General features: G+C 37.4%; 1 protein-coding gene and 1 pseudogene across 1 annotated transcript in view; one reads left to right on the plus strand and one right to left on the minus strand.

Moving 5' to 3' along the window:
* The window catches only part of MRPS35 (mitochondrial ribosomal protein S35), a 44,383-nt gene that overhangs the window by 20,699 nt on the left and 9,299 nt on the right, over positions 1–14,385 (minus strand). The window contains exon 5 of the mRNA XM_019961408.2: positions 5,274–5,413. Coding sequence (XP_019816967.2) covers positions 5,274–5,413 — 140 coding nt within the window. The remainder of the gene's footprint in view (positions 1–5,273; positions 5,414–14,385) is intronic.
* Positions 5,918–6,395, plus strand: LOC109559567 (proteasome maturation protein pseudogene; annotated as a pseudogene).

Consider the following 14,385-nt stretch of genomic DNA (forward strand, 5'->3'; position numbering starts at 1 on the left):
AGTCCACTTAGAATGACATACACTGAAAGAGGTTTAAATGTGTGATATATTTTCTCTGTTTACAAGAATATGCAATTAGGTAAAGAACAATGGCATTAACACATAACCCGAGAACTGGACTTCATGTCTAGATTTCTACTTAACAGATAAATGACTTTAAACAAATCAGGTGATCATCCTGTCTGTTTCCTCATTTATAAAACAGAAAGAATTTACAGAAGTTTTGTCAGGAGTAAGTGAGATTAAATAGAAGAAAGCACTTTTAAAGTAAAATCCTACACAAATATGTTACTTTAAATTCTGAACTACTTCTATGACTTATCACAAAACATGATACCAACTTTTCCTTCCCTGAATTTAAAAATCTGAGTATCTCTAAATAGTATTTTACAATAGTTGATTATCTTCACAATATTACGTTAAATCATGCTGGTCTACACATTTTAGTCTCACCGTTTCACCTGCTTCTACCCTTGGACCACAGTACCAGTCTGGACACTACCTCTGAACCTCAACTACCAGCAGATGGAGTGAAAAGAGTTCCGAAGGGCAGCCAGGAGTCAGGCAGGGGGGTGTAAGGGACGGAGGAAGATGTGGTGTGGTGGCATGAGACAAGGAGCAGATCGGCAGGGATGGCCATGGGATACAGTGAGTGGTGCCTGCAGGCACACTTTAAATAAAGCACTGATTATTTTTATGTGAAACAAAATCAGCAGATTTAGAACCAGTAGGGACCTTGTATGTTTACTCTAGTACTTAAGACTAAGGCCCACAAAAATTAACCCCCAAAACATGAATTAGAGTCTAAGTTTCCTAGAAATTCCCCGGCGGTCCAGAGGTGAGGATTCCACTGACTGGTGTGGGTCCAGGTTCAATCTCTGGTTAGGGAACTAAGACCCCATAAGCCCCATGGTACGGCCAGCAAAAAGGATTCTAGGTTTCTCTGGGTTCAGAGGTTTTACCATAAAACACAGAACTCAGTGTTTTGTTATTATCATTATTATTAAAAGAAGTAACATTTATTACATTCTTAAAATGTATGAGGTATTATTAGTCTATAATAGACACTCTGTTAACCCATGGAATGGTATCAGTAAAGCAGAATTTTAAGTTCTTCTCCTGTTTTCCTTTGTCGATCTATGTTTCATAAAGTGTATATAATAAATCTTTTGTAATTTTTATATTTTCAGTATCTCTAAATAGATAATTATATTGCTAGACACTTAAACTATCCTGGGAATTTAAAAAAATGCTGAAAAGCTTCAAAAATTCATTTCATAACCCTGACACTGAAACTCAAAGAAAGAAAATTATTAGTTAGTTATGGCTATAACACTGAAAAAATTTCTAAAAATTAAATTTTGTCTATTTGTTAGCATACAATGCAAAGATGGCTGCACAGATTATCAGCGTATTTTTGCAGTAAACTGGAGTCTTTCAATTTAAAATACAGATTACATGGAGTACAAAAATGAAACTTTTTGTACTGGAAAGACCCTCAAAAAGGTGGGCTGTCACCCTCCAGAACAGGTGAATCAAAAGTACATTAGTAAGGGATCTCTGGACAAAGGGCTGATTCTGGGAATGGGACAGGAGTATCTAAAATGAACTAGGAGCATTTTGTGGTGTCAAAAAATGAAGATGTGTTTAAAACACAAATGATGGGGCACGGCCAAGGAACAGAGGGGCCAAGTGAATAAGTGTCCAACTGCCAAAACCAAAACAATTTGAGCAACACAACGAAGTATTACTGGACCAAAATCCAAGGGATAAAACAAATATCCCTGAGTCCACACTGATATAAATACATGATTGAATAAATAAACAAATGGAGGAAAACAGACAAATTCCCCACATAGAAGAATTCCAAATAATCTATGTGATCTTTCTCCCTCAAGGTGGTGGAGTATAACTTCCATAAATGTGGGCTATGCAGAGTGACTTCCTTCTAAAGGGTATCCTATGGAAAGGAAGAAAAAAAAGAGTAATTTTAAAGTGGAGAAAGATCTAAGCTGCATCACCAATGATAAACCAAGTGAGCAACCTACACCCTTGCTCTGATGCTATGAGAATGCCACTTTGCTTGAGGCTTTTTCCCCCAAAACACAGAACAGTCTAACCGTGAGAAAAACATCAAACTAATTCAAACAAATCGAAACTGAAGGATGTTCCACAAAATACATAACTGGTACTTCTCAAAACTGTCAAAGTCACCAAAAACAAGGAAATTCTGAGAAATAATCAGTCAAGAAGAGCCTAAGGAGACAAGATGACTAATGCAATGTGGTACCCTGGATGGGATTCTAAAGAAAAAAAAGAACATCAGATAAAAACTAAGGGAATCTGAATAAAGCATGAACTTTTAATTAAAAGTGTATCAATAGTGATTCATTCATTAGTTGTAACAAATGTACCAAAGTAGCATAAGACATTAACAACAGGAGATATTTGGTGAGACATACAGCAAACTCTGTACTATCCTTGAAACCTCTCTGTAAATCTATTCTAAAAGTAAAAGTTTAATTAAAAAAAAACTGTCTGTGACTGCTGTGTGAGAAAAATACATCATGTGCATCAAGAAACCAGGGTACTAGAAACAAGGGTTTCCAGGACTAACTTAGGAGTTACTAGGCCACATGTGGAACTGCACTGGCATGTGGCATGTTCCTGGTGAGTGAAGCAGGGCTTTGATATTCCTCCAAAGCAACGTGAGATGAAGACAAATGGTGCTAAATAAAATATTAAAATAGCAAATCAGTCAGTGGTAAAGTAAAAGAATAATGTACCATAAACTGATCAGGACTCAGAAATGATTCAGTAATTGAAAATCTAGAAATTAACTCGTTACTTTAAAAAATTCAAAGGAGATCATTCCAAAAATACTAGTAAACTAGGAACAAGAAATGGCAACCCACTCCAGTACTCTTGCCTGGAAACTCCCACGGATGGAGGAGCCTGGTAGGCTGCAGTCCATGGGTCGCTAAAGGTGGGACACGACTGAGCGACGTCACTTTCACTTTTCACTTTCATGCACTGGAGAAGGAAATGGCAACCCACTCCAGTGTTCGTGCCTGGAGAATCCCAGGGACAGAGGAGCCTAGTGGGCTGCCGTCTATGGGGCTGCACAGAGTCGGACACGACTGAAGCGACTTAGCAGTAGTAGCAGCAAGAACAGGATACGTCGTTAACATAATAGGGACTACTGTCTCAAATTGGGGTCCATTTCAGAGTTAAAGGCTAAACACTAGAGGCACACACATTTTAGAGCAGCACAAGGGACTACATAAACATTTTAGAAACTAATGCAAAGGAAAACAAAAAACAAGATGTTAAAAATGAAAACTACCATTAATTATCATTTATTTCTTGAGAAATGACCCAAAGAATCAACTGAAAAGTCCTGGCATTCAGATTTTGGTCTCTAAACATCAATGTTGACTAAAATGTATCAGAGCTCCTAGAGAAATAGCTAATTGCAGGTCTGAGATACGAAATACACTATAAAAGGAGGCTGGGCCATCTTGTGTCAGAAGGCAAGGAAATTTTCGAATGATAATGGGATTGTGAAAAAAAAAAAGGATACAGGAATCAGCTTAGACTCCTACTGGCCAAAGTTTGGACACACTTGAGAATATCAAAAAGAATACAATTTTATTTGATTAAAATTTGCTGAACGTACCTATCTACACATACCTGTTCAAGGGAAATGGAAAATATATAACCTCACATTAGAGAAAGACTGTGTTGTCAGTCTCTTAACCATGTGATCAATCTCAGCATACTAAAAATATAGTAACCAGACTTTACGTGCCTTCTCATGGAATGAAATATAAAATACATAGCAACGTCTCTCAAATACTGTTGTCACAGTTAACTGTAACCTAATCAGCCCCTTAAATGTAGCTTCCAGTTTATATGAAATACAGAAAAATAAGGTAAATGACATCAGGATGCATTGACAAATGCAGAAGGTAGGGGATGCTGCAGAAGAAAATGCCTGTCTCTTTAACTTGTCTAGTAAAGGTGGGGGTGGCAGGCCGGGGAGTGGGAAAAGGAGTAGTGGGGTCCTTTGCTGGTCTAGATTTAAAAAGACGTAAATAACATCACAGGCAAATGCAACTGTGTTTGACTGGGTCCTGGTTTAAACAACTCAAATGTCTACTGACTTTTAAGTGGATAAATAAAAGTGAAGTGAAAGTGTTAATTGCTCAGTTATGTCTGATTCTTTGCAAGCCCATGGACTGTAGCAGTCCCCCAGACTCCTCTGTCCATGGAATTCTCCATGCAAGAACACTGGAGTGGGTTGCCATTTCCTTCTCCACGGGATCTTCCTGACCCAGGGATCGAATCCAGTTCTCCTAGTATTGCAGGTAGAATCTTTATCTGAGCCACCAGTGAAGCCCAAGTGGATAAAAAAAAAAAAAAAAATTGTGGTGTATCCATAAAATGAATTATTATTTGGCAATAAAAAGAAATGAAGAACTGATACATGCTATAACAGATGAAACACTGAAAGCATTATACTAAGCAAAAGCATACATGTTATATTATTCATTTACATGAAATGTCAAGAATAGGCAGATCCACAAAGAAAGAAAGTAAGATTAGTAGTTGATAGGAGAACACTGGTGAAAAGGGAGTGACTGATAATGGGTATGGGATTTCCTTTCTATGGTGATGAAAATTTCTGGAGTTAAGTAGTGGTGATGGTTGCACATTTGTGACTATGCTAAAAACCACTGAGCTGTAAACTTTAAAAGGATGAATTCTATAGTATGTGAATTATCTCAATAAAGCTGCGATTAAAAAGAAAAAATAAGTTTGTAAGAGATCAATACAGCATCAAAATGGGCAATAAACTTTCACCTTCATTTGAATTCAAAGACATACATATTTCAAATAAAATTTTTACCTATCAAGCTAACAGGTAATAATAATATCTAATCTGGTAAGAGTACAGAAAAATACAGGCTTTCTCACAATCTGCTGGTTTTGTATTTGGAGGAATTTTATATCATCAAATAACTATCACAATATATATAAAAAATCCTTAAAAGATCTATATCCTTTGACCTGACTTCTCAGTTTAGTAAGTTATCTGAGGAACATAATCAGAAATATATATAAATATTAATTTCTAAGAATATTATATGTTTCTAATAAAGAAAACTGTTAGAAAGCCTAAATGTATCAGTTTTATAGTCACACATACAAAATACTATTATAAAATAAAGTGTTATAATAATTCTTATTTTTTAAAAAATAACTCTTACCCGTAAGGTCACTACTCGTGCTTTGGGGTTTCGAATAGATGGTCCTGATGAAATATAATCAGCTGTGTCAATTTCAATTGGAAAATGCTTCTCACATTTCTCATCACTGTCTAATGCAGCTGGCCACTCAGTGCAAAAATCTGAGAATTAAAAAAATTTTCAATTGTAGTTTTATAATTCTCATTATAATACATATTACCAGACAAAATCAAATTATTGAGGGAGATCACTTTTCAGGATACATGAAATGAAAGAACAGATTCTCTTTTGCACTTTATATACATCATCATCCCACATGCATCACTTTTCTTCCTAGGTGAATCCTAATTAGGGGATTTAATTAAGGGAATGATTTGGCTAGTTCAGGTTTGGTGGGGAGCAGTAAGTTAAAAGGGAACTATAACCTGATGGAAGCTTATTATAGCTTTGCACATATCTGTTATGAGACAGTGTTAATTCCTGACCAACTGAATGCAAAGAATTTCATAGAGCCTGGAGCATTATTGTTTTTGAAATGGCAATAGGTAATATGAATTCACATCCAAATGAAGGTTATTAAAAATCAGATGAAGGGGAAACGGAAGTGAACGGCAGGGCCAGCTGACCATAACAGAGTGAGAATTTGTGTGTCGAACAAGTTGAACATGAATGTCAGAGGACTTGGATCTCAGCTAAAGGACAGTATTCCAGTTACTGAGCTTGTCAGCAAGTGGACCTTTTGAAAGTCATGATCTTCTTTGAAAAGGTTTCTTGTGTGAAAAATGAACTTCTGCCCAGTCATCCTCTTGAATTATCAGAAAAAAATTACCAGCTCAACCAAGATAAGGTGAACTTCTCCAACACTGAGAAACATCCAGGGTCTATCTGCATCACTAAAACTGCAGATGGAATTCAAAGCAGGGCAGCAGGTTAAGCGTCTTCCATTTCTTCCAAGCTCAAACCTTTCACTGGATATTTTGAGGGGTAACGACGAGACTATTGGATTTGAAGACATTCTAAATGATCCATCAAAAAGTGAACTAATAGGAGAACCGCATTTGATGGTTGAATATAAACTTGGCTTACTGTAATGCCGTGTGCTGTTCATGGAAGTAGAGGTGTGCGTCTTGTTTATAGTTGTCTTTTTCCTATAATTTGATGTGTACAACATTACAAGTACTGACACGTTAAAAAAAAAAAAATCAGTTGAAGGGAAGTGAAAGAAGCTCTGAAGAGGCTCTAAGAGGGGATTCCCAGGTGGTCCAGTGGGTAGGACTCAGTGCTCTCACTGTCGTGGCCCAGGTTCAATTCCTGGTCAGGGAACTAACATCCACCAAGCCATGTGGTACAAGCTGTACCAGAGAACTGAGATGTTGTCAATCTTCTTTCAAAAACTGAGTCAACAGGGCCTCTAATTGTAAAGCCTGAGTTACCTTTCAGTTCAGTTCAGTCGCTCAGTCGTGTCCGACTCTTTGCGACCCCATGAATCGCATCACGCCAGGCCTCCCTGTCCATCACCAACTCCCGGAGTTCACTGAGACTCACGTCCATCAAGTCAGTGATGCCATCCAGCCATCTCATCCTCTGTCGTCCCCTTCTCCTCCTGCCCCCAATCCCTCCCAGCATCAGTCTTCCAATGAGTCAACTCTTCGCATGAGGTGGCCAAAGTACTGGAGTTTCAGCTTTCAGAGTCACCTTTAAATGATCCTTAATTCATGTTTCTTTTGACTTCTGAGCTCCTGGCACTAAATGGAAAGAATAGACTTCTCTGCATATTCACGCAAGACACCCAGTCTGGAGAGAGTGGGTCTACGTCTGACATCTGGGCTACAAGCAGAAGTTCTAAGCCCGGAGAACACTGCTCATAGCACAGAGGTGCAAACTCAGGCCTCAAATGGGAAAAGAAAAATCTTTCAAGGAAACGAGTGAGCTCCCAGCCTCCTGCAGCTATCAGTACAATACCGAGGCACTCCCTAGGTGGGCAACTGATTTCATTTTGCCTTTGTCTATCAAGTTAGTACACAGTACAGGGCTCCCAGTCTGGGATGAAAACTTCTAAGATTATCAGGTTCCCCTTAACAGAAATCCCATTTCCTAAACAACCTCTTCCCAAGAAGAGCTAAAACTAATAGGTTTCTTAGATCAAGCGCATGAGACCCCATGGACCCATGCTTTCTCCAACAACATTTTCCCCAAGCTAACGACTTTCTTATAGTAGCCACTATATTTAGCTCCCGTTTAGACTTTAAAATCAGTCAGCAAAATGTCACTCCAGATTACAGAGACTTTCCAAGACCTGGGACTAAATATATGTTAGCAAATTAAGTATAGCTCACACCATTCCCTAAATACTGTGTTTAAGAGATCAATACTCAGACACTCTGAGGGGAAAGAAATAGCTTTGCCATTAAGAACATTTTGACATTTAAATAAAAGGAACGGAGCAAAATTCCTGGGGTTAAACTGCATTCCCATTATGGACTAATCCCAGTATCCTGTACTATAAGATGCAGCAGTGCCAGGCACTTTGTAAGACAGACTAGTTTGGGGAATTTTATGAGTTACTGAGTTTGTACTGACCTTTAAAAAAAAAAAAAAACTTTGGATAAGTTATTTCAATCACCAGATGATAATTACAGTTTTTAAATTAAATTGCCCGATTATATGTTCAAAAAACCCCAGCCAACTGGAAAGTACATAATAGACCCCTCTCAACCTTTTGTTCATCTGATAGGTAGAGCAACAGACTAGAATTTGGAAGACCTTGGTTTTTACTTAACTTCTGCCACTGATTATTAAAGTTTTGGTAAATTACCTAACTTTCCTGTGCTTCAAATTTTCCATCTGCAAGTCAGATACAAAATCTGAACTGACCTACTCTGAAAGAAAACTGAGAAGAAATACTTGAAAAGCCTGTGAGTTATTTGGAAGATATGATCTAAATCTAGAAGCTGGCAAAAGTATAAAGGCAAAATTAAGGAAAGATTAAAACATTCACTTAAATATTATAAAATATAATGCTACTCTTCTAAATGTACTGTATATAACCCTTTCATTTAAAAACTATGAAGTATTTTCAAACTATCTCATTACCAGTTTCTAAATTATAAATGCACATTAAAAAATAATGTTTAAAAAACAAAAAAAGTGGAATTTATCACAGGGTAATATATTTGGTCTTCTGTGTGTTCTTTCCATTTCGTCTTGGTCTCTTCAGCATCTACTAGGTCTCTACTGTTTCTGTCCTTTATTGTGCCCATCTTTGTGTGTAAAGAGGGCTTCCTTGGTGGCTCGGACAGTAAAGAATCTGCCTGCAATGCAGGAGACCTGGGTTCGATCCCTGGGTTGGGAAGATCTTCTGGAGAAGGGAATGGCAATCTCCTCCAGTATTCTGGCCTGGAGAAATCCATGGACAGAGGAGCCTGACAGGTTGCAGTTCACGGGGTCACAGAGAGTTGGACACAACTGAGTGACTTTCACTTTTTCACTTTTGGGTGTAAAGAAGGCAGAGTGCCAAAGAATTGATGCCTTTGAACTGTGGTGCTAGAGAAGACTCCTGAAAGTCCCTTGGACAGCAAGGAGATCAAATCAGTCAATCTTAAGGGAAATCAACTCTGAAACCATTGGGAGGACTGATGATGAAAGCTCCAGCATTTTGGTCTGATGTGAAAAGCCGACTCACTGGAAAAGTCCTCGATGATGGGAAAGACTGAGTAGAAGAAGAGAGGATGAGATGGCTGGGTGGCATCACTGATGCAATGGACATGAACTTGGGCAAACTTTGGGAGATGGTGAGGGACAGGGAAGCCTGGTGTGCTGCAATCCATAGGGGCACAAAGAGTTGGACACGACTGGGCGACTGGACAACAATCCATTTGTTAACTGACTCTGCAAAGGATCAAAAAATTACATATGATTTGTATCATATGGGGCACAAATGTGCACCAATGATCTCTGTCAGTCTAACACTGCTGCTGCTGCTAAGTCGCTTCAATTGTGTCCAACTCTGTGCGACCCCATAGACGGCAGCCCACCAGGCTCCCCCGTCCCTGGGATTCTCCAGGCAAGAACACTGGAGTGGGTTGCCATTTCCTTCTCCAATGCATGAAAGTGAAAAATGAAAGTGAAGTCTCTCAGTCGTATCTGACTCTTAATGACCTCATGGACTGCAGCCCACCAGGCTTCTCCATCCATGGGATTTTCCAGGCAAGAGTACTGGAGTGGGGTGCCATTGCCTTCTCCGCAGTCTAACATTAGGCACCAACAAATAAAGAAACATACAATCTAAAGGGACAGAAGTTCATCCTAATGTCTCAAAACAGAAGATAACATAACTTAATGAAAATAAAAGAGATTTTTCTTCCCTCATTTCAAATGTAAGGTTATTATTCCTGCCTTTTAGACCTCTTTTTACGATCTTTTCATTTTTTCTTCTTCCTTTTAATTTTCAACTGGAAGGCCCTTAACGAAGCTCATATTTCATCATAATCATTTTACTACTTTATTTCTCCTATTAGCATAATCAGGCCACCTGTGAAGTTTCTGGTTTCATTTCCTTTTCTGAAAAGCCTTGGTAACTATACTAAGCAAGTAGACATCACCTTCAGATGAACATGGGAGTGCATGCACCTCAATACTCCATCTTCATTTCCTTTGGATATATATCAAGAAATAGCATTGCTAGATTATATAGTGTTCTAATTTTCATTTTTTTGAGGACTCTCCATGGTGTTTTCCACAGTGGCTGCACCAATTTGCATTCCCACCAACTGGGCACAAGTGTCCTCTTCTCCACATCTTCATCAACACGTTACCTTCCTGACAATAGTCATTTTGGTGCAGTGATTTTGAATTTTTTTCCCCCTGATAATTAGTGACGTTGAGCATCTTTTCATGTACTTATCAGGCATTTGTAAATCTTTGGAAAAATGGTGTCTATTTAGCTCTGCATATTTAAAATCAGTTTTGTTTTTTTTTTTACTATTGAGTTGTATGAGTTCTTTACATATCTTGGCTATTAACCTCTTAACAGATACATGACTTGCAAATGTTTTCTACCATTCCACAGATTGCCTTTTCATTTCATTGATGGTTTTCTTTGCTGTGCAGAAGCTTTTTAGTTTGATGTAGTCCCACTTGTTTATTTTTGCTTTTCTTGCCTTTCCTTTAGGTGTCAAATTCCTAAAAATCATTGCCAAGACCAATGTCAAGGAGCTTACACGCAATGTTTTTCTCTAGGAGTTTTATGGTTTCAGGTCTTATGTTCAAGTTTTTAATTCATATTCATTTTTGTGTATAATGTAAGAATGTGGTCAAGTTTCATTCTTTTACATGTGGCTGCCCAGTTCTCCCAATAACATTTACTGAAGAAACTATCCTTTCCTGATTAAGTGTTTTTGGTTCTTTTGTCACAAATTAAGTAAACAAATACACAACTTTATTTTGGAATTCTGTTCTGTTCCATTGATCTATGTGTCTGTTTTTATGACGAAACCATACTGTTTTTTGACTACTACTATTGCTTTGTAATATAGTTTGAAATCAGGATGTGTGATGGCTCCAGCTTTGTTCTTTCTCAAAACTGCTTTAGCTATTTGAGGTCTTTTACAGTTTGTTCCATGTCTGGGAAAAATACCTTTGGAATTTTGACAGAGACTGCATTGAATCTGTATACTGGTTTGAGTTTTATGGGTGTTTTAACATTATTAATTCTTTCAATCCGTATCTTAACACTTATTGGAGTCTTCTTCAATTTCTTTCATCAATATTAGTTTTCAGTATACAGATCTTTCACCCCCTTGGTTAAATATATTCCTAAGTACTTTATTCTTATTTTTATTATGTGTTCATATATATTTTACTTTTATTTCTTCCAGTTTTGAGACATAATTGGTATATAGCACTGTATTAAGTTTTAAGCTCTTTTTAAAAAGCTGGCTTAAAACCCAACATTAAAAAAACTAAGATCATGGCATCTGGTCTCATCACTTTATTGAAAATAGGAGCGGAAAAGGTGGAAGCAGTGATAGATTTCCTCTTTTAGGGCTCCAAAATCACTGTGGATGGTGACTGCAGCCATGAAATCAGAAGACATTTTGCTTCTTGGAAGCAAACTTATGACAAACCTAGACAGTGTATTAAAAAGCAAAGACATCACTTTGTTGACAAAGGTCCCTAGAGTCAAAGCAATGGTCTTTCAGAATTGAACCGTAAAGAAGGCTGAGCACCAAAGAATTGATGCTTTCGAATTGTAGTGCTGGAGAAGACTCTTGAGAGTCCCTTGGACAGCAAGAAGATCAAACCAGTCAATTGTAAAGGAAATCAACCCTGATTACTCATTGGAAGGATTGATGCTGAAGCTGAAGCTCCAACACTTTGGCCACCCAATGTGAACAGCTGACTCAATAGAAAAGATGCTGGGAAAGATAAAAGGCAAAAGGAGAAGTGGGTGGAAGATGATGAGATGGTTGGATAGCATTACTAACTCAACGGACAAGAACTTGGGGAAACTCCGGGAGATAGTGAGGGACAGGGAGACCTGGTGTGCTGTAGCCCATGGGGTCACCAAGAGTCAGATACGGCTGAGGGACTGAACAACAACTGTGCAATTTAAGGTACAGGGCATAATAATTTGAATTACATAAATTATGAATGATTATCACAATAAATTTAATGACTATCCATCTATAAATACAAAATAAAATAAATAGAAAAAAAACTTCTCCCTTGTGATAAGAACTCTTAGGATTTCTTCTCTTAAAAACTTTCATAGATAACATGTAGTAGTATTAATTATATTTATCATATCATACATTACATCCTTAGTATTCAGTTACCTTGTAACTGGAAGTCTGTATCTTCTGACTGCCTTCATTCAATTCTTCCTCCCCCCACCCAGTACTTTATTCTTTTTGGTGCTATTGTAAACGATTTTCTTAACTTCTCTTTCTTGATCTCCTTCTGAACTCCCAACTTCACTGCGGAAAATGCAACTGATTTTTGTATATTAACTGTATCCTACAACTTTACTGAATCCATTTATTAAGTTTTTTTTGAGTCATTAGAATTTTACATGCATAAAATAATGTCATCAGCAAGTAACGACAATTTCCCTTCCTCCTTTCCTACGCCTTTTGTTTCTTCTTCTTGCCTAGCTGCTCTGGCTAGAACTTCCAGTACTATGTTGAATAAAAGTGGTGAAAGTGGGCATCCCTGTCTTGTCCTGATCCTAGAAAAAAAGCTTTTAGCTTCTCATTGCTGTACTATGATATCAGCTTTGAGCTTATTATATGTGGCCTTTATTATGTTGAAGTTTGTTCCCTCTATACACACTGTGTTGAGTTTTCTCATGAAAGGATGCTGAATTCTATCAAACACCTTTTCTGCATCTATTGAGAAGATCATATGATTTTTATCTTTCATTTGTTAATGTGATATGTCACATGGGTTTACTTGCAGGCGCTGCACCACCTTGCATCCCTGAAATAAATCCTTCTTGATCATGGTGTATGACCCTTTTAATTTACTGTTGAATTTGGTTTGCTAATATTTTGTTGAGGAGTTTTGCATCTATGTTCATCAGGGATATTAGCCTGTGTTATTTGCCTTTGTAGGAGAAGGCAATGGCACCCCACTCCAGTTCTCTTGCTTGGAAAAATCCCATGGACAGAGGAGCCTGGTGGGCTGTAGTCCATGGGGTCGCTAAGAGTCAGACACGACTGAGCAACTTCATTTTCACTTTTCACTTTCCTGCATTGGAGAAGGAAATGGCAAACCACTCCAGTGTTCTTGCCTGGAGAATCCCAGGGACGGGGGAGCCTGGTGGGCTGCCGTCTATGGGACCGCACAGAGTCGGACACAACTGACGTGACTTAGTCCGGTTTTGGAATCAGGATAATGCTAAGTTTATGACTTTGGGTCTTCTCTTCTACTTTTTTGGAAGTTTGAGAAGGATTGATATTAATTCTTTAAATGTTTAGTAGAACAAACCAGTGAATTTGGAATTTGGGATTAACATATACACATGATTATACATAAATAACTAACAAAGACCTACTGTATAGCACAGAGAACTATACTCAGTATTTTAAAATAACCTATAAGGGAAAATAATCTATAAAAGTATACATAGATTTATACATATGTTTAATTGAATCACTTTGATGTACTGCTGAAATTAAGCAAACACTGTAAATCAACTATGATTCAATTAAAAAAAAATCACCAATGAAGCCATCTGGAGTGACTCAATCTCCTTACTAGTAACTGGTCCATTCAGATTTTCTATGCTTGCTTCAGTCTTGGTACATTATATATTTGTAGGACTGTATCCATTTCTTCTAGATTGTCCAATTTGCTGGCATAAAAATGTTCACAGTAGTCTCTTAGATTCTTTGCATTTCTGTGATATCAGTTGTAACATCTATTTCATTTTAATTTTCAAGCCTCTTTTTCTTGCTAGATAAAGGTTTGTCTGTATTGTTTATCTTTTCAAAAAATAAGCTCTTATTTATCTTTTCGGTTGTCTTGTCTTAATTTATTCCCATTCCAACCATTATACTTCCTTCCTTCTACTAACTCTGGGCTGTTTGTTTTTCTTTTTCTAGTTCCAATTAGGTGGCTTAGTTGATATTTTTCTTTATTCTTGCGTAGGCTGTTATTGCTATAAAATTACTTCCTGGAACTGCTTTTGAGACATCTCATATCTCAAGATATTTTCTGATGTCTCTTTGATTGCTTCTTTGAATCAGTATGTGTTTAGGGGCATGTTATTTAATCTCCAGCTGTTCGTGAATTTTCAATAGATTTCTAGATTTGATTGAAATCATTGTGGCTGGAAAAAATGTTTGATGTGCTTTCAATCTTCTTAAATTTTATTTAGACTTATTTTATGGTCTAACATATGATTTATCTTGAAATCATGTTTCATTTGTACTTTAGAAGAATGTGTATTCTACTGCTGTTGGATGGAATGTTCTGTAAATGTTAAATTCATTTGGTCTAATGTGTAAGCTTAAATCCAATGTCTCCTTACTGATTTTCCATCTGGATGATCTACCCATTGTTGAAGGTGGAGTACTGAAGCCCCCTACTATAACTGTATTGCTTTCTATTTCTTCCTTCAATTCTGTAA

This window comes from Bos indicus, chromosome 5 (assembly GCF_029378745.1).
Source record: "Bos indicus isolate NIAB-ARS_2022 breed Sahiwal x Tharparkar chromosome 5, NIAB-ARS_B.indTharparkar_mat_pri_1.0, whole genome shotgun sequence".
Taxonomy (NCBI): Eukaryota; Metazoa; Chordata; class Mammalia; order Artiodactyla; family Bovidae; genus Bos; species Bos indicus.